The following is a 19,692-nucleotide window of genomic DNA, read 5'->3' as shown; positions in this document are numbered from 1 at the left end:
CTTTAACCCTATGACTTTGCTGCCGCCCAGTACATCAGACTAATGCAAGGCCTACTATACACGCCAGAAGAAGTCTGCAACATTGTTTTAGCCTGTGGGGTTCTGGAGCCAGATGACCCCATGCCCAGAGAGCATTTTCCAGCACAGACCAAACTGGGGCTATACTATGTTATATTTGGCAATGATATTCAATACAGGAAACATGACGATGCACAACATTTTTATTTATTCTTCAGGTTTTCGTTTCTCTTTTAAGGTGTCGTTAATGGCCACAAGTGAACGATTTTATTTCTGCTATTGACCGAGTTATTTTGGCTTGTTTTTCCAGCCATCTGCTGTCAGGAGACAGGAAAAGTGCCGCTTCTCAGCCGGATTACGTATTGCCATGATGTAAATTATAGGGCGAGGCCTCAAAACCCAGAATATATTGGGCGTGATATTTAAACGACGATCGTTTCCAGCCAGCGGCAATTAAAATAGAAAAACCGGTTTTGGGGAGAGAAGTTAGTAGAACTGCTTAGAAGTGGACTTTTCCTATAACTATGTTCCTGTAACTACCTGGTCGGAAAGCGGCTAAAGTTGTCTGAATGCCAGTGTAGACCTTTTGTAATAATGTAATGATTACACAGAGAATGTCAACAGGTGTGATTAGATGGCTGTGTGAACACAAAAGTCCTTTTGTTGGTATAACACAGCCATCTGACCACCACAGTATTTTGTTATGATACCACAGCCATTTAACCTGCTGCTGCTCTTTTTTTTTTTGTGTGTGTGCATGTACAAACAACTGTAGTAAGCCACTTTTCTATTAAATATTTTATTTATATCAAAGTAAAAGTCAATACAGCAAACTTTAGAGTACAAAGATAAACCTAAGACATGTTTACAGAAGCAGAAGGCATGCTAAACAGTGAAGTTAATACAATATTAGAAAGCTGTGGAGCAGGGAAAGACCCTGTCCTGAAGTAGGAGCTGAAAGAGTTACAGGAACTGTGGTCAGAGGAACTTAATAATCCCCAAATTGGTCCAGTCTGAACAGGAGACAAAAAGGGTTCTAGGAACTACAAACATCCCTCTGGTCAGAAAGGGACTAATAATGTTGTAAATATATGCCAACAACTGGCATATCGACCAGATGCACTTTTGGAGAAAGTTCAGCTGATTTTCAGGTCCTAAATAAGTAACCACAAACGCCCACACATAAATACCAATTCCTTCCTGGTGCTACACATCTTTATATGGCTTCATACATTAAAAACACATCCATTTATGACTGTACTATCAAGTCAGAGAAAGAAAGATGAGCCTGGATGAGTATGAAGTTGTTTCAGTTACTGTACAGTTTAGTTAAATCATATTCAAATGTTCAGCCTTTGTGATTAATTGTGAACCAAATGTAATTGCATTTTTAGTAATACTGATATAAAAGCTTGTATTTTTAACACTAGAACAGCCCACACCGTTTAACGTTTTCCATCCTTCTTATTGCTGAATTATTTTTCCATACAGTATATTATTCTGCAGCTCTTTACATCAGTAGATAACATTAGACAATCAGGGGAATGCTAGTCTAGATCAACCACGGTTCAAAACAGAGTTTACAATTTACACTCCCTGTCTTGTTAGGAAATCTTAAACCAGCCTTTCTTTTCTGCTTTCTCTCTGGCCTCTTTCTCAAACTTTTCCTCCAACTGTTTAAAATGCTCTTTCAGAACTCTTACATGCTCTTCCTTTAATTCTTGAATCATCTTCTGCTGCTTCTCATCCTCTTTTCTATTTTCCATCTCCTTCCTTTCCTCCTCCCTTCTTGTCTCCCACTCTTTCCTCTCCTCCTCCTTTCTCTTTTCCATCTCCTTCCTTTCCTCCTCCCTTCTTGTCTCCCACTCTTTCCTCTCCTCCTCCTTTCTCTTTTCCATCTCCTTCCTTTCCTCCTCCCTTCTTGTCTCCCACTCTTTCCTCTCCTCCTTTCTCTTTTCCATCTCCTTCCTTTCCTCCTCCCTTCTTGTCTCACACTCTTTCCTCTCCACCTCTTTTTTCTCTAGCCACTCCTTCTCTATATCCAGCTTTCTCTTGTCCAAATCTATCTTTAGCATCTCCATCGCCATCTCCATCTCCATCTCCTTCATTTCCCTCTTCAAATCAAGAACATCATGTTCTACCCTTTTTCTCTCTCTTCTCTCTTCCTCAATTTCAGCCTGTAATTTCTCTGTAATGTTTTTGATTTTTTCTTCATATTCATCTCGTAGTTTCCTCTCCAGTTCTTCTTTCTCTTTGCGTATTTGCTCCTCTTTCTCTTTCAGGTTGCGTTCTTTCTCCTCTTTGATTGCCCTTTCTGCCTCTTGGTACATTTCATTGGTGTAGTGGCTTCCTCCGTTCTTCTGGACTATGGTTCTGATCTTCTTAAGCAGCTCAGTGACCTGCGAGTGATTCTCCAGATCATTATTAAAGACATGGTACTGACCATTGCACCTGGTCACAAGTTCCTGTAGGTCTGGGCTCCCCTTCATGAACTCCTCAATAGTGGTGTTTTTAAGAAGGTCACCATGAGTAAAGAGGACCATGCTGTATTTGTCTGCATCCTGGCCAAACATTTCTCTGATCTTCTCCACTGTCTGCTTTTCCTCTTCTGTGAATCTGCCCAGCGCGATGACAACCAGGAAGACATGGGGTCCAGGAGAAGAAAAGGAGATGCACTGGCCTATGTCTTTATGTGTTTTATCCTGGGCCCACCTGGTGTCAAAGAGACTTGGAGTGTCAATAACAGCAACCTGTTGTCCATCCACTTCAGCATTGCCCTTAGAGCACATATCAGTCATAGACGTGGCGCTGAACTTTGATCCAAAGCAGTTACGCCCAAGAATGGTGTTTCCTGTGGCACTCTTCCCAATTCCAGTCTTCCCCACCATCACAATCCTCAGCTCCTCATCATTTGGTAGAATAGCTTCTGTTTGAAAGGATGAAGAAGATAAAATTAGAAGTTACCATTTAAGCATTTGTAAGTTTTGTCAGTGTCAATGGGAGACTTTTCTCCCCCGAAATACAACCCTCATATGTCAGGCAGCAATTACGATACATGTTCTTTGTTTATTGTGAGGCAGGGCCCTGTATTGGCTGTAGTATATGTATTGTATGTATGTACATGTAGTTATGACGGGAGCAAAGGGTGGGAAGGAGTGGACGTGGATAGGTCAAACAAACGCAGGTGAGCACTGTTCATGTCCCGTTTGGAGATCACAGTAAACAGCAAGTTTTTTCAAACTTAACTTTAACATTAACAATGTTAACATGTTTAAAACAGCCACCGTTACCTTTTCTGGTTTAGATATGAGGACAGAAAACACTCCTGTGGGTCGGATTAGGGGGGAGGGGCGAAGTAATTTAAAAGATGACACTGATTCTTCAGCCTTCTTCAGCAAAGGAGTTCAAGATCTGAGGGGTACAGACTGTAAACCAGGTCCCCTTTAGTCCTAAAAGTAAATGCAGCCAAACAAATACGCTGCATCTATCTATCTATAAATTGCAGGAACGTCTGTCTGTCTGTCTGTGTGGGTGTTATGCGCATATTTGACGTTGTTTGGATTACAAATGCAAAAGATATCGTACACATTGGCTTTTCCCACTCTAGCCACTCCCCCTCACACTGCATGCACACTGACTGAGCACTAAACCTGTTTGAGTTGTGACTCACTTGGATCACTCTTTAAATTATAGAAGAACTCCGGGCAATTTTTACGTTAATCTTGATTGTTATCCCTATGTGAGTACTGTCTATAGAAAAAAAACGAGCCAAATCGGTGCTAGCAACACGGAGCTATGTTGCACAGACATTTTAATTGCATTTTGTGTCTGTTAAGAGGCACAAAGACACTCTTTATCTTATGCCCCCATAACTACCATTTTAGCTGAGTGGGAGCTCTCGGCATTAGCTGTATTAGCCCCATGTTGCTAGCACCGATTCGGCTCGTTTTTTTTCTATAGACAGTACATAAAAGTACACAGGGGAAGTGAAAACAAATCGCTATTTATACCACTAAAAAGGCTCAAAATATCACCACACTTCAATAGAGAACCGAAGTCACGCCCCTTCCGGTTGACCTCATGGGACCTTAAGGCGAGACACGGCAGGTAAAAATATCGGTTTTTTTTCACTGGTCAATTTTGAGATTTTGGGCTATTTGTCTTTAATAACATGTCTTCTTTCAGACGTGGTGAAAAAAAGTCAAAAATACACATGTAGGTCATCAGCGAAAAGAGGAGGCGTGTTACGGCGCAAACGTTCCCTGGTGCTATTTTGCAGTTTCAGAAAACAAGTGCAAGACTAATGCTAGTCTAAAGTCAGTGGTGCTAGTCTAAAGTCAGTGGTGCTAGTCTAAAGTCAGTGGTGCTAGTCTAAAGGCAGTAGTGCTAGTCTAAAGTCAGTGGTGCTAGTCTAAAGTCAGTGGAGCTAGTCTAAAGTCAGTGGTGCTAGTCTAAAGTCAGTGGTGCTAGTCTAAAGTCAGTGGTGCTAGTCTAAAGTCAGTGGAGCTAGTCTAAAGTCAGTGGTGCTAGTCTAAAGCCAGTGGTGCTAGTCTAAAGTCAGTGGTGCTAGTCTAAAGTCAGTGGAGCTAGTCTAAAGTCAGTGGTGCTAGTCTAAAGTCAGTGGTGCTAGTCTAAAGTCAGTGGTGCTAGTCTAAAGGCAGTAGTGCTAGTCTAAAGTCAGTGGTGCTAGTCTAAAGTCAGTGGTGCTAGTCTAAAGTCAGTGGTGCTAGTCTAAAGTCAGTGGAGCTAGTCTAAAGTCAGTGGTGCTAGTCTAAAGTCAGTGGTGCTAGTCTAAAGTCAGTGGAGCTAGTCTAAAGTCAGTGGTGCTAGTCTAAAGTCAGTGGTGCTAGTCTAAAGCCAGTAGTGCTAGTCTAAAGTCAGTGGTCCTAGTCTAAAGTCAGTGGTCCTAGTCTAAAGTCAGTGGTGCTAGTCTAAAGTCAGTGGTCCTAGTCTAAAGTCAGTGGTGCTAGTCTAAAGTCAGTGGTCCTAGTGTAAAGTCAGTGGTGCTAGTCTAAAGTCAGTAGCGCGTTATTCAGATGCTATTTTAGGGGAGCATGCTTGGCCATAATGTAGCGTGTGCCCAACGCGCATACACTTCTCTCATCTAAACGGACGCAGCAGTTCCCATTTTTGCAAACCATACATAATTACAAAGAAAAATATTACTGAATACTACATCTCTCATCTCACACAATTTACCTCACCTAGCTTGATGCTCAACTTGCTTGCTAGCTAGCTAGCTTACCTCTGTTCCACAACATATGTAACGTTATCTCACCTGCTGTGTTTTATCCAGTCAAGTGTTTTCAGCAGAGAAGAAAAAGAACAAGCGAGATCCTCTGATCATTAGAGTAACGTTACATCCCCGGTACGATACACACAGACATCGTAGCTTCAGCGAGACGTTATCCATGCGACTTTGAAGTGTGAAGTCTTTCTAATTAAGTATTTTCACAGTCTTATACTTCAACAGTTAACAACAAACTGAGACTTTCTTCGGTTGAAAAAGAATGTTTTAAATTAACGAATATCAGATGTGTAATCCATGGCTCAATTCAAACCTGATCAAAAAATTATTATTATCTCTCCGTTGACTCTCGTTCATATTTTTTCCGAATTAAGGTCCCATGGACCGGAAGTAGAAGGGCGTGACTTCGGCTCTCTATGGTAGCATAATGAGGGTCCCTAAATGTAAACCGAAGCATTGAGAACTTTGTAATCGTACAGACAATTTATTGAACGAAGAGCTGCGGGAGCTCCGTGATAGGGCTATGAGAGAGAGAAAGCTACCGGTAGTCAATGCAGCAACACAGCGTCGTACTTTGGGAAACTGGTGGTGTACCTGCTGACATTGTGAAGCTATGGCCACCGAACTGGAGTGTCTGTGTTGCACGGAGTGGAACCTGTTGTGTCGCGACACCCACGACAAGCAGTACTATTTTGTACAGTCTGAAGATTTCCCCTCTCTGATAGAGGGCTGTACTTGACACTTTTTTTCCACGTCCCAAAAATAAATTGGAGACGGCGACCCAGACCGGAGGGACCAGATGGACAGTTATCCACCGAGTAAGTAGCTACACAAGACAATTTATGTTTTTACATCTGTGCGATTATTTCACATATATTGAGCAAATTGCTTTTGATTGTAGTTTGCATCGCCAGCTGTAAGTCATGACTGGCTTTCAAGACGGCGGCCAAATGTAAAAATGAACGCGAGCGTCTTTATATCTATCTTTGTAATAAACTGTCTGTACACTTACAAAGTTCTCAGTGCTTCGGTTTACATGTAGGGACCCTCATTATGCTACCATTGAAGTGTGGTGCTATTTTGAGCCTTTTTGGTGGTATAAATAGCGATCTGTTTTTACTTTCCCTGTGCCCCCAATACGAGCGTTGTAAGCTAATCAGCGGCCCGCGCTAGCTTGTTTCAAGGTACAAACACATTTGATTAGCATGTCCCAGAGAACGTCAGAGTTGGTACACATCTGTTATTAACCCCTAGATTCGTTTTGCGCCAGAATTATCCTGTATCAGTGAAATGTAAACTATTTGGGCAAGTTCGAAAACCAGGCTGAAAATTACTGACATTTTCTCACCTTCTTGTCTGGCCAAAGTTTGATTTTTTTCCTCCAGCTTGTTGTGTTCCTCTAACATCTTCTCCTGTTCTTTCTTCAACTCTTTGTCTTTCTTTCCATTTATTTCCTTCTCCTTCTGTTCCTTCTCCCTCTTTATTTTCTCTTCTGTCTTACTCTCCTTCCCTTTCTTTTCCTTGTCCTCCCTCCCCTTTGTACCCTCATTTATTTCCTTGCCTCTTTTCAACTCTGTTGTTCTCTCCATATCTACTTTACTATTTTCTTCTTTCTCCCTTTCAGCCCAGATTTTCTCCATTGCATTGCGAAGCTTTTCTTCATATTCTGCTTTTAGTTTCATATCCAGTTCTTTTCTCTCTTTGCCTTTTTGCTCCTCTTTTTCTTTCAGGATGCGTTGTTTCTCCTCTATGATTATCCTTTCTGCCTCTTGGTACATTTCATTGGTGTAGTGGCTTCCTCCGTTCTTCTGGACTATGGTTCTGATCTTCTTAAGCAGCTCGGTGACCTGCGAGTGATTCTCCAGATCATTATTAAAGACATGGTACTGACCATTGCACCTGGCCACAAGTTCCTGCAGGTCCCGGCTGCCCTTCATGAACTCCTCAATAGTGGTGTTTTTAAGAAGGTCACCATGAGTAAAGAGAACCATGCTGTATTTGTCTGCATCCTGGCCAAATATTTCTTGGATCTTTTGCACTGACTGCTTTTCCTCTTCTGTGAATCTGCCCAGCCTGACGACAACCAGGAAGACATGGGGTCCAGGAGAAGAATAGGAGATGCACTGGATTATGTCTTTATGTGTTTTATCCTGGGCCCACCTGGTGTCAAAGAGACCTGGGGTGTCAATAACAACAACCTTTTGTCCATCCACTTCAGCATTGCCCTTAGAGCACTCATCAGTCATAGACTTGGCGCTGAACTTTGATTGAAAGCAGTTACGCCCAAGTATGGTGTTTCCTGTGGCACTCTTCCCAATTCCAGTCTTCCCCACCATCACAATCCTCAGCTCCTCATCATTTCGTAGAATAGCTTCTGTTTGAAAGGATGAAGAATACTAAATAAGAATTTATATGATTTCATATTAATCAATACAGTAACATCAGAAATAGGCATATTTGACATTAAGGAAGAAAGTGCAACTCCAGATTCTTTGAGAAAGAGAAAACTATTTGCAGTTTTATGTAAAATGTTCTCATATATTTTCTTATTTCTCGATGCAGTTGTACAAAGGTTTTTATTAGTTATAAGTCCTATGAGTGATTGCAATACTATTGAGTAACATTTAAATCAAACATAAAGGGCTAAGGGTGTCGAAATGAACCCTTAAATTTTGCCCCAATTCAGCAGTTTAGAAGCATTGCATATAACACTACATGCACATAATATTCAGGTTTTTGCCCTAATTTCGAAAAAGACGATATTTTGACTAAGCTCTTTACACGGCGAAGTGAATATTCCTGTTTACGTGTAACCGTGCAAAATACGATCTTTTCAAAGTTTACCAGCAGTGGCGGACTTGTTGGACTGTGTGAACACAGCGACCCTTTTATTCTTTCCTTTTGGCTGGTTGGTTTGTGCACAGTAACCATAGCAACGCACAGAGCTGACTGTAAGCCGTAAACAGGCAAGAGGCCGTAAACTGCGGTAAAAACCCAGATTGAGACGCATACAGTATTCCGAATACGCTGTATAAATGTCCAAAGAATGTCTCTAAAATCTGAATAATACCACAATATCCCACGTCTTAAAGGAACACGCCGACTTATTGGGACTTTATCTTATTCACCGTAACCCCCAGAGTTAGGTCCATACATACCCTTCTCATCTCCCTGCGTGCTGTAATGCTGTCTGACGGCTCCAGCGGCATCAGGCCAGCACAGAACCTGCAGGTGAATGGTTCCAGTAATCCTACTGCTGCCAATAAGTGACAAAATAACGCCAGCAAATCATTCCGCCCAAGTACTATATTCCGCCTAAGAATATAGTACTTGGGCGGAGTGATTTGCTTTGCAGCAACCTGTCTGAGAATATAGTTCCCGGTTTGTTTACTGTTAGAAGATGGCTGTGTCTCATGTTACGTTGTTTTTTGAACACACTGTGACTCTATAAATAACAACATGTAAATAGGAACATGTTGGTGTTACTTTGTCACTTTTGTCACAATTTGGAGCAGTAGGATTACTGGAACCATTCACCTGCATGTTCTGTGCTGGCCTGATGCCGCCGGCGGCGTCAGACAGCGTTACAACACGCACGGAGATGAGAAGGGTATGTATGGACTAGTCTAACTCTGGGGGTTACGGTGAATAAGATAAATTCCCAATAAGTCGGCGTGTTCCTTTAGTCGGAAAATGCTATATTTGGAAAAAGGCCTTATTCTGAATATCCAAACAGAATATGTTGTTTACATGACACATATCATATTCAGAATAATAGAGGAATATTGGTGTGCATGTGAACAAACTCAGTCTTTCACGGTGGTGTCATTAGTGAGTGATGTTGCTGTTCCGTGTGTGAGTATGGATTCATGAGTTTGTTCAGATAGATTATCAAAATAGCACCACATTTGGTGCCATGTTCTGAATTTAAAAATTCTTCTCAAATGCTTTGATAAAATGGAAGATTATTCTGAAACAACACTACATTTGTCAAATGTTTAGTTTGACACCTATGAAGGTAAATATGGTGCAAAACGTGAGAGCTTGTAGAATACTATGTGAGAACTTGCAGAACAAAAAATGTGAACTTGTATGTTAAAATTTGCACTTGTAAAAAATATTCACACACGTGATCTGAATTTGAAGTCACAAAAAGAAAGATAACACGACAGCATGTAAAAAAAATCTGAACTTGTAAATTGAAATTTGCACTTGTAGAAAATATTCACACCTGTATTCTGAATGTGAAGTTGCAGAAAAAATATTCACAAATGTGTAGATTGATATTTGCATGAACACAATGACAACTGCAGACTTCTAATGCAACATTTACTTATGTACTTTTTTTTTCACAACCACAACTCAGTGATTACAACCTCTCGAATCTCTCACTGCAACTTCACATATGTGCTCTCTCGCATCACAAAGTGGTGAATCTGCGCCTCGACTTTTGCAACACTTGTTGCGATACATTTGGTGCAAAACTAATTAGTACCTGTGGACTAGGGCTGTGGAGCTCTGAGCCAACAGGACGGGGAAAGCAGAGTTTCTATCGCCAGATGAGGGACAACTCTGTCCGGCTTATTTAGCTATGTAGCATGGAAGCTTGGTGGAATAGCAAGCTAGCGTTAGCTAACCAACCAACCAGCCTGTTTCTAAATAAATACCTTTTAATTATCTAAACACTTTTTAACAGTTAAACTGAAACTCTGGCGGTGAGCTCCAGGTCCTGCAGCCGCAGACGGACCGTCACCAGTGGGGATCGGCCTGCGGAGCAACGTCGCTGTTATCGCCAGAAAGCTTCGCTGCCGACCTCGACCCGCAGTCGGAGCTCCAGCGGGACACGGAGAGCCCCGCACCCGGTAGCAGGGGCTGGTGTGTTCCAGCCTTAGCCTAATAGATGAAGAGACAATTTAACTGCCCACTATGATGGCACTACTCTGCCCTACAAAGGCAAAAGACCTTCACTCCTGAGTGAGGAACAGAAAAATTACTTGTGAATTATACTGCCCTACAAAGGCAAAACGCCGTAACATCATATTTGGGCAAAATTGAGTTAATGTCACTTTTAGGGTATTTCAGACCTCCTTTTTCATGTGAATAAATTTCATGAGTCAATTTGATTGTTTTAACGAGAAAATAAAGGGCTATGACAACCGTAACATCCAAAACCACACGAGAAACCACAGCAGAACACCATAACAGCTGTTAGGACTCTTTGCCTTTGTTCTGGCACGCTGAAGTTGAGTTCAGGTGTTCTGACTTAGTTTAGCCAGGCATCAAGAGAGATGTTACTGTACCGCAGTGATGTTACTGTACTCTGGCCTCGTCATACTGTCAAAGTTTGCCGCTTTTAATTGTCACCAAACCACGTGACATACACACGACACATCTTTAAAATGATCTGTCAGTGACAGCCTGGAGCTAGCTAACTTTAATCTGTGCCACGTAGCTCTAACGTTGATGCTGACACATCTCCTCACTTGGCGAAGCCTCACATCAGACGCCGAAAACCAATTATTAAATACACAGGCATCCTACCTTCCCATGCAATCCGATATAATCCATGGAAGATATAATCCATAGCAATGCACGTCATCTGCTGTATCCACAACAATCCATACGTGTTTGAGCCATATTTCCTCCTTGCAGATGTTCATGTCAAATACATAAAAGCACTAAGCTAGTTATCGCTAACATCCGTAAAAAAAAGTAGGCTAACCTAAATGTTATCTCAGAATTAAAAAGAAGTAATCCAAGTCGAGTTTGTTGACTGTGCATCTTGCGCAGTTTGGTGGCCCTTAACCCTTAACCAGGGGCTGTTCTAGGATCAGACCTTTAGGGGGGCTCAGCCCCTAATGAGAATATGAAACGGATACATTGCCTAGCAAAAGTGTTAAACATAATATATTTATTGTTAAACAATAAATATACCTTTGTATTAAATTATAATTCAATTGTCTTTATTGAGAAAATATTTCTTGTATTTATTCATACTGTATACTGTACTGCAAAGTTATCTGTCATAATGTTCAACTGTGTTAGTGTTTCCACACTATCCTGATCATTATAGCACTAAATAGGAACAACCAAAGGTCTTCTATATCATTTAAAACAAATACCATGATGACTAGACCTTGGTTAGGTGTTCTTATAATGGATGTAAGTATGGTGAACAGTAAGCAAATATTGATTATATGTCAGTTACTGCCTTTTGCCTTTGCATGACTCCTTGTTTTTGGCACATGATACAAAGGCAGAGTACAGTAACTGCCAAACAAGGGTCAAAGGTCAATTTTGAGCTTAAGATTTTTTTGCATACAAACATTTCTTCATTATAGCAACTAGTTGTCAAATTAAGACTACTTTTGTCTGGACAAAACAGGAACTTTTTTCTCAGTTTCACACTATCGAGTTAAGGTCTTTTGCCTTTGCAGGGCAGTATAGGTAGGACACAGGAAATCTGGCAATTACATGTTTTAGTAATTATATTTATCTACATGAAAAATCTTGAGCTCAAATTTGACTTTTTGACTTCTGACCTCTATTTTGAAGTAACTGTACTCTGCCTTTGTATGGTCTGAAAAATGTGACACGTCACACTAAGGCAAGAGGCAGTAACAATAGGCTAACGATTGGGTCATAACCACGAGACCTACTGTCACACAGTAGAGGAATTACCGTATAGTACAGGAGAAGCTCACAGGCAGTTTGGACTTCCATTAGCTGTTTAGGTTTAATTACTAATGTTAACTAGCATGTTAGTGATCAGTAATTAGCCTGTGTCTATGTTATCTCCTTACATATACCTACACTCTCCGTCTCTGTGAGATTGGGAATGATTGAGATTTCTCTCGGCACAGCTACCAGAAGACTTCACACTTTCAGACACGTTGCTCACGTCACAGCTACGTCTTCAAGCTCAGTTGGAGGCTGCTCAGTAAAGCAAGAGATCACCGGAAAAGTGACTTCTAATATACTTTACTGGTCTCCGTCCAGAGACACGGGATCTGGTGGTCCATTCTTATATACAGTCTATGGTCGTGACTCACTCGGATATTTCACGTACTACACCGTCTCTCTCTCACACACACACACACACACACACACACACACACACACACACACACACACACACAGGTTCTGGTGGTTGATGATCGCAGATATGTGCTGTTTAGCTCTCATAACGAGCTGGTGGGTAGCGCACTGGCATGAGTCCATGACGCTAATGTCTGATTACTCCACATTTTCATTGTGATATTTTGTGATTTACATTCTGAATCTGCAACGTTCTCTGTCAGGTAAATCTGTAAGTTAGTAGTAGGGTATGCAGGGGAGTTGCATTTGAAGTGGTTTGGGGTCTTTCTGTAAGTAATTTTGGGGTGGGCTACAATTTGGCTTTGATGAATTCTACAAGCAGCAACACCACAAGCCAAGTAATCGGCAATTCAAACAGGCACATTTTCAATGGGCACTGCACTAGTTATAGTAACACGTGTGTGTGTGTGTGTGTGTGTGTGTGTGTGTGTGTGTGTGTGTGTGTGTGTGTGTGTGTGTGTGTAGTACCAGCTTTATAAAATCTGAGGATTATGGCATATATTTTGATGATTTACAATTACTTATAGCCATCTACCTTGTTCTGCCTTTGTTTTCTCGGGGCTTTTGGAAGGCACTGTTAAGATGACCCATTATTTTCTCAAAAAACAAAATAGACTCAAGATCCTCATCCGCATGATAAAGAATGTCTTGAATGACCCAAAAATATCATGAACTCATTTTCGACCAACAACTAAGTTACTTCCTTTTGCCTTTGCAGAGCAGTACTAAGCTAAATTTGATAAGTTACGCAGAATAGCAGCATTTAGGGTTTTAAAGCATAACTCTCACCAAAATGCAATCTAGGGTCTTTTTGTGAATGTACCTGAGTCAAACTTTAGTTTAAAAAGTATATTTAGGGTCAGTGTAGCATATCAGTTCAATTTTCTAAGCACAAACGGACATTTGGAAAAACAGAAAAATGGGTTCAAATATCCAATTTTTTCTTTTTTTTCCCACCTTGACGAATTAAAAAATTGAATCTTTAACCTGTTTTTCCAATTTTCTGTTTTTTATTCCGAGGATCAGAAATTGCGAAAATTACAAAATTGCGTCTGAGCTCCAATTATTCAATACTGCAATGGTATTCTCTTCCTCAGCTTTGCGGAATATGCAGGTCATTAACTCCATATAGACCAAAATTAAAAACTGATAGACTTTGGGGTCAGAGGTGTTTGCAACTGATGGTTTCAAGTGGGGGGCGGGCCGTAGCTAGGTGGAATGAGGGAGAGAATACCATTGCAGTATTGAATAATTGGAGCCCAGACGCAATTTTGTAATTTTCTAAATTTTCTGATCCTCGGATCCCCTTTAAAAACAGGTTAAAGATCCAATTTTTTAATTTGTCAAGGCGGAAAAAAATGAAAAATTGGATATTGGAACCCATTTTCTGTTTTTCCAAATATCCGTTTTGTGCTTAGAAAATTGAACTGATAAGCGTTACACTGACCATTTAGGATGGAATCGCCACTTTTAAGATTTACTGTATTTTCTTTTTTGGGTCAAATGGCCTTGAATGGGATTGCTAGGGGCACTTTAATGCTAGCCTCAAAATAGCTATTTTTAAAACACTAAGAAGGCTTGATACAAGATGAAACTTTGCTCCAAGCATCACCAGGGGCTCTACACATGAACTCAGCAATGAGAACATTGTTTGTGTACCCAGAGTTTACAAAAAAAAAAAAGTTTTGAGCAACTCACTGTAGCTGTTGTTCTTCCGGTCGCCGTCTATTGAGCCAGTCAAAAATAGTCGAGGGAGGAGATTAAAGATGGAAAGCTCCAAAAGCTTAGTTCCATATAAATGCATGGATAATTCGTTGTTTTGTCGTTAGCAAAACACATATTGACCTTGTAGTTGAAAAAGGAGCCTCATATAGGAATTTCCTCTTATGGAGTCCGTTCAATCGCATTCGGAGATCGCCCATTTTTGACTGGGAAAATGGCGGACTGCTAACGTGAGTTGCTCAAAACCTTTCTTTTTAGTAAACTCTGGGTTACGGCTTTGACTTTTGCCCAAAAATCATATTCGAAGTTTGTTTGTTTATTAATATTTGAATCTATTCAAATATTTATTAATAATATTTTGACCATTAAATGCCTTCAGTAAGACCTATATTGATATCAAACCTAAGTTTGATATCAGCACTATACTTTCGACAGGAAGCTTTCACCGTAGCCTACGTAAGTGGTCTGATGTTAATACTTGTGTGCTGGTGTGTGTGTCGAGTCATTGTGTGTGTGTGTGTGTGTGTTTGTGTGTGTGGCGGCGACAAATCTGGCGACTTTCTGCAGAAAAGAGAGCGACTTTCTGTAAAAAAAAAAAAAAAGTCACCAGTATTGTCCAGTCTCCTCTCTCTTCTGTTCTGTGGTGAGAAGCAGCCCGCCCTGCGCTCTGTGCTCTCTCCTCATGTGCAGCAGCGTTGTTGTTGTCAATGCTTTCGTTAAGGTGTAGAGCCCCTGGTGATACTTCAAGCAAAGTCTCATGTTGTGTCGAGCCTTCTTAGTGGTTTAAAAATAGCGATTTTGAGGCTAGCATAAAAGTGCTCCTAGCATTCCCATTCAAAAGGACATTTGACCGAAAAACGAAAATACGTTAAATCTTAAAAGTGGCGATTCCGTCCAAAATATGCTTTTAAATGAAAGTTTGACTCAGGTACACTCACAAAAAGACCCTAGGTTGCATTTTGGCGAGAGTTACACTTTAAGCCTGTGACTTTGCTGCCGCCCAGTACATCAGACTAATGCAAGGCTTCTTAAAGTCCAGACCAAGGTCCGCATCTGGACCGAATGGCATGTCTATGGGCTGGGTCCCTCAATTATGAAAAGTGCGTATGACCAAAAACAGGCGTACGGCAATTCCTACGCCAAGCTCGGCATTTATCAATTTGAACGTGAGCGTAGGCTGCGATAAAATCTCACGTCTGGTCTGAACTTGTGGACGCATGTTTTGGAGTCAGTGTGGACTTGCGGTGCAGCATATAATTAGTTTAACAGGAGAAGAAGAAGTCATCAGTTGATCACTTATCAGCAATGGCAGATCTGGCTCTTTTAAAAGATCTCTATTCGCCGGTACAACAGTGCACACGTACGCGCACGGGCCAAGGTGGAGCACCCCATCGGATTGATTAAGGGCAGATAGCTGTCTTGCATCGGGGGTCCTACTATACACGCCAGAAAAAGTCTGCAACATTGTTTTAGCCTGTGGGGTTCTGGAGCCAGATGACCCGATGCCCAGAGAGCAGTGTCCAGCACAGACCCAACTGGGGGGGAAAAATGACGATGCACAACATTTTTATTTATTCTTCAGGTTTTCGTTTCTCTGTTAAGGTGTCGTTAATGGCCACAAGTGAACGATTTATTTCTGCTATTGACCGAGTTATTTTGGCTTGTTTTTCCAGCCATCTGCTGTCAGGAGACAGGAAAAGTGCCGCTTCTCAGCCAGATTACGTCTTGCCATGATGTAAATTGTAGGGGCGAGGCCTCAAAACCCAGAATATATTGGGGCGTGATATTTAAATGACGATCATTTCCAGCCGCTGCATTTATCAATGTACGACCATTCTTATTGGTGTGATACGAGCGTTTCATGAATCCCACGTGAAGCCTGTCGTAAGAGGATTTCTGCGCTCATATCTGCGCTGGTTTCTACGTTAGGTTGATAAATGAGGGTCATTGTGTCATGAATACACCTATAAAGTGAAGTGTTTTCTTATCCCTCCTGGAAAAAGGTACAGCTGGGTACCCTTATTGGTACAAAGATTGACCAGAACAACCGAGTACTCAACTTGAATGTATGTTGCTTAAACGTTATAAGTTAGTTAATTAAATATTTTGTTATTGCCAGTCATTCTGGACCTCTGTTATTGACTAAATATCAGATCTAGACCTTTGAGTAACAAGTTTGAAAACACCTGTATGCATTTAATAGGCGTGTTGGTGAGACATTTTGGGATGCACATGGACAGACGTAGACCTGGGCTGATTACAAAATGAATGTACCATGAAAATGGACTGTCATATCCTCTGAAATAGGTTTGACTGTGTCTGACTGGGCTATATACGATTGAAAAAATCAGGAAGCAACACATATTCTAGAGTTATCCACACAAATATACTAAACAAAGCAATAAAATATATGTGTTAACCCTATAATCAAACATTTCTTACAGTGCTTCTTCACATTATACTAAAAGATGGTCAAAGTAGTGCAAAGAAATCCATTGATCTTTTTGGAACATTTACAGTTCACTTTCTTAGTTATCTATTTAAAGTGTGTTTGCACACAAGGACACCACTGATGCTTTGAAAAACATTTATGCAACTTGGACTTAGGCATCAATAACCTCTTTCCGACCAAGTAGTTACAGGAATGTAGTTATTGAGCAGTCCAAGTGGCCATAGGGACTGGTAGGAGGGGTAAGACAAAAGCTGCTTTCCGAACGGAGGGATTTTTGCAGTTCTTAGAACATAAAATTCCTAGAAGTCTTTTTTTTTTCTCGTGTTCAGACTGGACCTATTTGGGGATTTTTAAGTTCCTCTGGCTGCAGTTCCTGTAACTCTTTCAGCTCCTACTTCAGGGCAGGGTCTTTTCGCTGTTTCCTTTCCAGCATAGGGACCTAGGTCAACGAGGGTTGGGCTTCCGGTACAGACAGAACAACGGGACAATTTTAACAATTTTCGCCATCTTATTCATCCCTAAATTCACTTCTGACAACGTTTTTGGCGAGAAATGAACTGTTAACATTTCGAATATCGGCAGTCTTGTGAAAATTGATGCCAAATTGACAATTTGCTTCAAAGTTTTCGCAGGTAAGAAGCTCCATGAAGTCGCTCGGGCATATCCAGCTCAGAGACCCCGCTGTAAACCGGAGGTCTCTCAGACCGCTCTCGTAAATAAGAGCCTTTTATTTGGCCGTTGACGGTTCGTTTGTTTAAATATCACAACACATGTCCATCATGAGATTAACAGGACCCTGTGGTTAACTGTCTTTTCGGAGTTAAACTCCACAATGCCCTTGACAACCTCGCTGTACAGCCGTCTCACACACACACATATACACACACACACACACACATACACACATACACACACACATCCACAGCGCAGCAGGCAGAGGTGGGGGAGAGAGAGATACCAGTTTCTCTTTGGAAGACTTGTTTAAATTATGACAAATATGCTATTAGATTTAGTATGTAGTTCATACTTTTTTTGCTTGCATCACTCCCTTACCCTCCTATAGTCTCTATGGCCACGTAGCCAGTGTGAATGCAAATTGAAAAACCGGTTTTGGGGGAGAGTAGTTAGTAGAACTGCTTAGAATTGGACTTTTCCTATAACTATGTTCCTGTAACTACCTGGTCGGAAAGCGGCTAAAGTTGTCTGAATGCCAGTGTAGACCTTTTGTAATAATGTAATGATTACACAGAGAATGTCAACAGGTGTGATTAGATGGCTGTGTGAACACAAAAGTCCTTTTGTTGGTATAACACAGCCATCTGACCACCACAGTATTTTGTTATGATACCACAGCCATTTAACCTGCTGCTGCTCTTTTTTAATGTGTGTGCATGTACAAACAACTGTAGTAAGCCACTTTTCTATTAAATATTTTATTTATATCAAAGTAAAAGTCAACACAGCAAACTTTAGAGTACAAAGATAAACCTAAGACATGTTTACAGAAGCAGAAGGCATGCTAAACAGTGAAGTTAATACAATATTAGAAAGATGTGGAGCAGGGAAAGACCCTGTCCTGAAGTAGGAGCTGAAAGAGTTACAGGAACTGTGGTCAGAGGAACTTAATAATCCCCAAATTGGTCCAGTCTGAACAGGAGACAAAAAGGGTTCTAGCAACGTTATGTTCTAGGAACTGCAAAAATCCCTCTGGTCGGAAAGGGACTAATAATGTTGTAAATATATGCCAACAACTGGCATATCGACCAGATGCACTTTTGGAGAAAGTTCAGCTGATTTTCAGGTCCTAAATAAGTAACCACAAACGCCCACACATAAATACCAATTCCTTCCTGGTTCTACACATCTTTATATGGCTTCATACATTAAAAACACATCCATTTATGACTGTACTATCAAGTCAGAGAAAGAAAGATGAGCCTGGATGAGTATGAAGTTGTTTCAGTTACTGTACAGTTTAGTTAAATCATATTCAAATGTTCAGCCTTTGTGATTAAATGTGAACCAAATGTAATTGCATTTTTAGTAATACTGATATAAAAGCTTGTATTTTTAACACTAGAACAGCCCACACCGTTTAACGTTTTCCATCCTTCTTATAGCTGAATTATTTTTCCATACAGTATATTATTCTGTAGCTCTTTACATCAGTAGATAACATTAGACAATCAGGGGAATGCTAGTCTAGATCAACCACGGTTCAAAACAGAGTTTACAATTTACACTCCCTGTCTTGTTAGGAAATCTTACACCAGCCTTTCTTTTCTGCTTTCTCTCTGGCCTCTTTCTCAAACTTTTCCTCCAACTGTTTAAAATGCTCTTTCAGAACTCTTACATGCTCTTCCTTTAATTCTTGAAACATCTTCTGCTGCTTCTCCTCCTCTTTTCTCTTTTCCATCTCCTTCCTTTCCTCCTCCCTTCTTGTCTCCCACTCTTTCCTCTCCTCCTCTTTTCTCTTTTCCATCTCCTTCCTTTCCTCCTCCCTTCTTGTCTCCCACTCTTTCCTCTCCTCCTTTCTCTTTTCCATCTCCTTCCTTTCCTCCTCCCTTCTTGTCTCACACTCTTTCCTCTCCACCTCTTTTTTCTCTAGCCACTCCTTCTCTATATCCAGCTTTCTCTTGTCCAAATCTATCTTTAGCATCTCCATCGCCATCTCCATCTCCATCTCCTTCATTTCCCTCTTCAAATCAAGAACATCATGTTCTACCCTTTTTCTCTCTCTTCTCTCTTCCTCAATTTCAGCCTGTAATTTCTCTGTAATGTTTTTGATTTTTTCTTCATATTCATCTCGTAGTTTCCTCTCCAGTTCTTCTTTCTCTTTGCGTATTTGCTCCTCTTTCTCTTTCAGGATGCGTTCTTTCTCCTCTTTGATTGCCCTTTCTGCCTCTTGGAACATTTCATTGGTGTAGTGGCTTCCTCCGTTCTTCTGGACTATGGTTCTGATCTTCTTAAGCAGCTCAGTGACCTGCGAGTGATTCTCCAGATCATTATTAAAGACATGGTACTGACCATTGCACCTGGCCACAAGTTCCTGCAGGTCTGGGCTGTCCTTCATGAACTCCTCAATAGTGGTGTTTTTAAGAAGGTCACCATGAGTAAAGAGAACCATGCTGTATTTGTCTGCATCCTGGCCAAA

General features: G+C 40.9%; 1 protein-coding gene across 1 annotated transcript in view; it reads right to left on the bottom strand.

The window, feature by feature from the left end:
- Positions 1-1,976: 1,976 nt before the first annotated feature.
- LOC114560991 (myb-like protein X) overlaps positions 1,977-19,692 on the bottom strand; it is a gene marked incomplete at its 3' end in the record, with an annotated part of 36,000 nt that continues 18,284 nt past the window's right edge. Inside the window, exons 4-5 of the mRNA XM_028586623.1 lie at positions 6,615-7,640; positions 1,977-2,944 (exon numbers count right to left, since the gene is read on the bottom strand). Of these exons, the coding sequence (XP_028442424.1) occupies positions 1,977-2,944; positions 6,615-7,640 (1,994 nt within the window). The remainder of the gene's footprint in view (positions 2,945-6,614; positions 7,641-19,692) is intronic.

Source organism: Perca flavescens, chromosome 9, assembly GCF_004354835.1.
Source record: "Perca flavescens isolate YP-PL-M2 chromosome 9, PFLA_1.0, whole genome shotgun sequence".
Lineage (NCBI taxonomy): Eukaryota > Metazoa > Chordata > Actinopteri > Perciformes > Percidae > Perca > Perca flavescens.
This window is presented reverse-complemented; position numbering and strand designations above follow the sequence as displayed.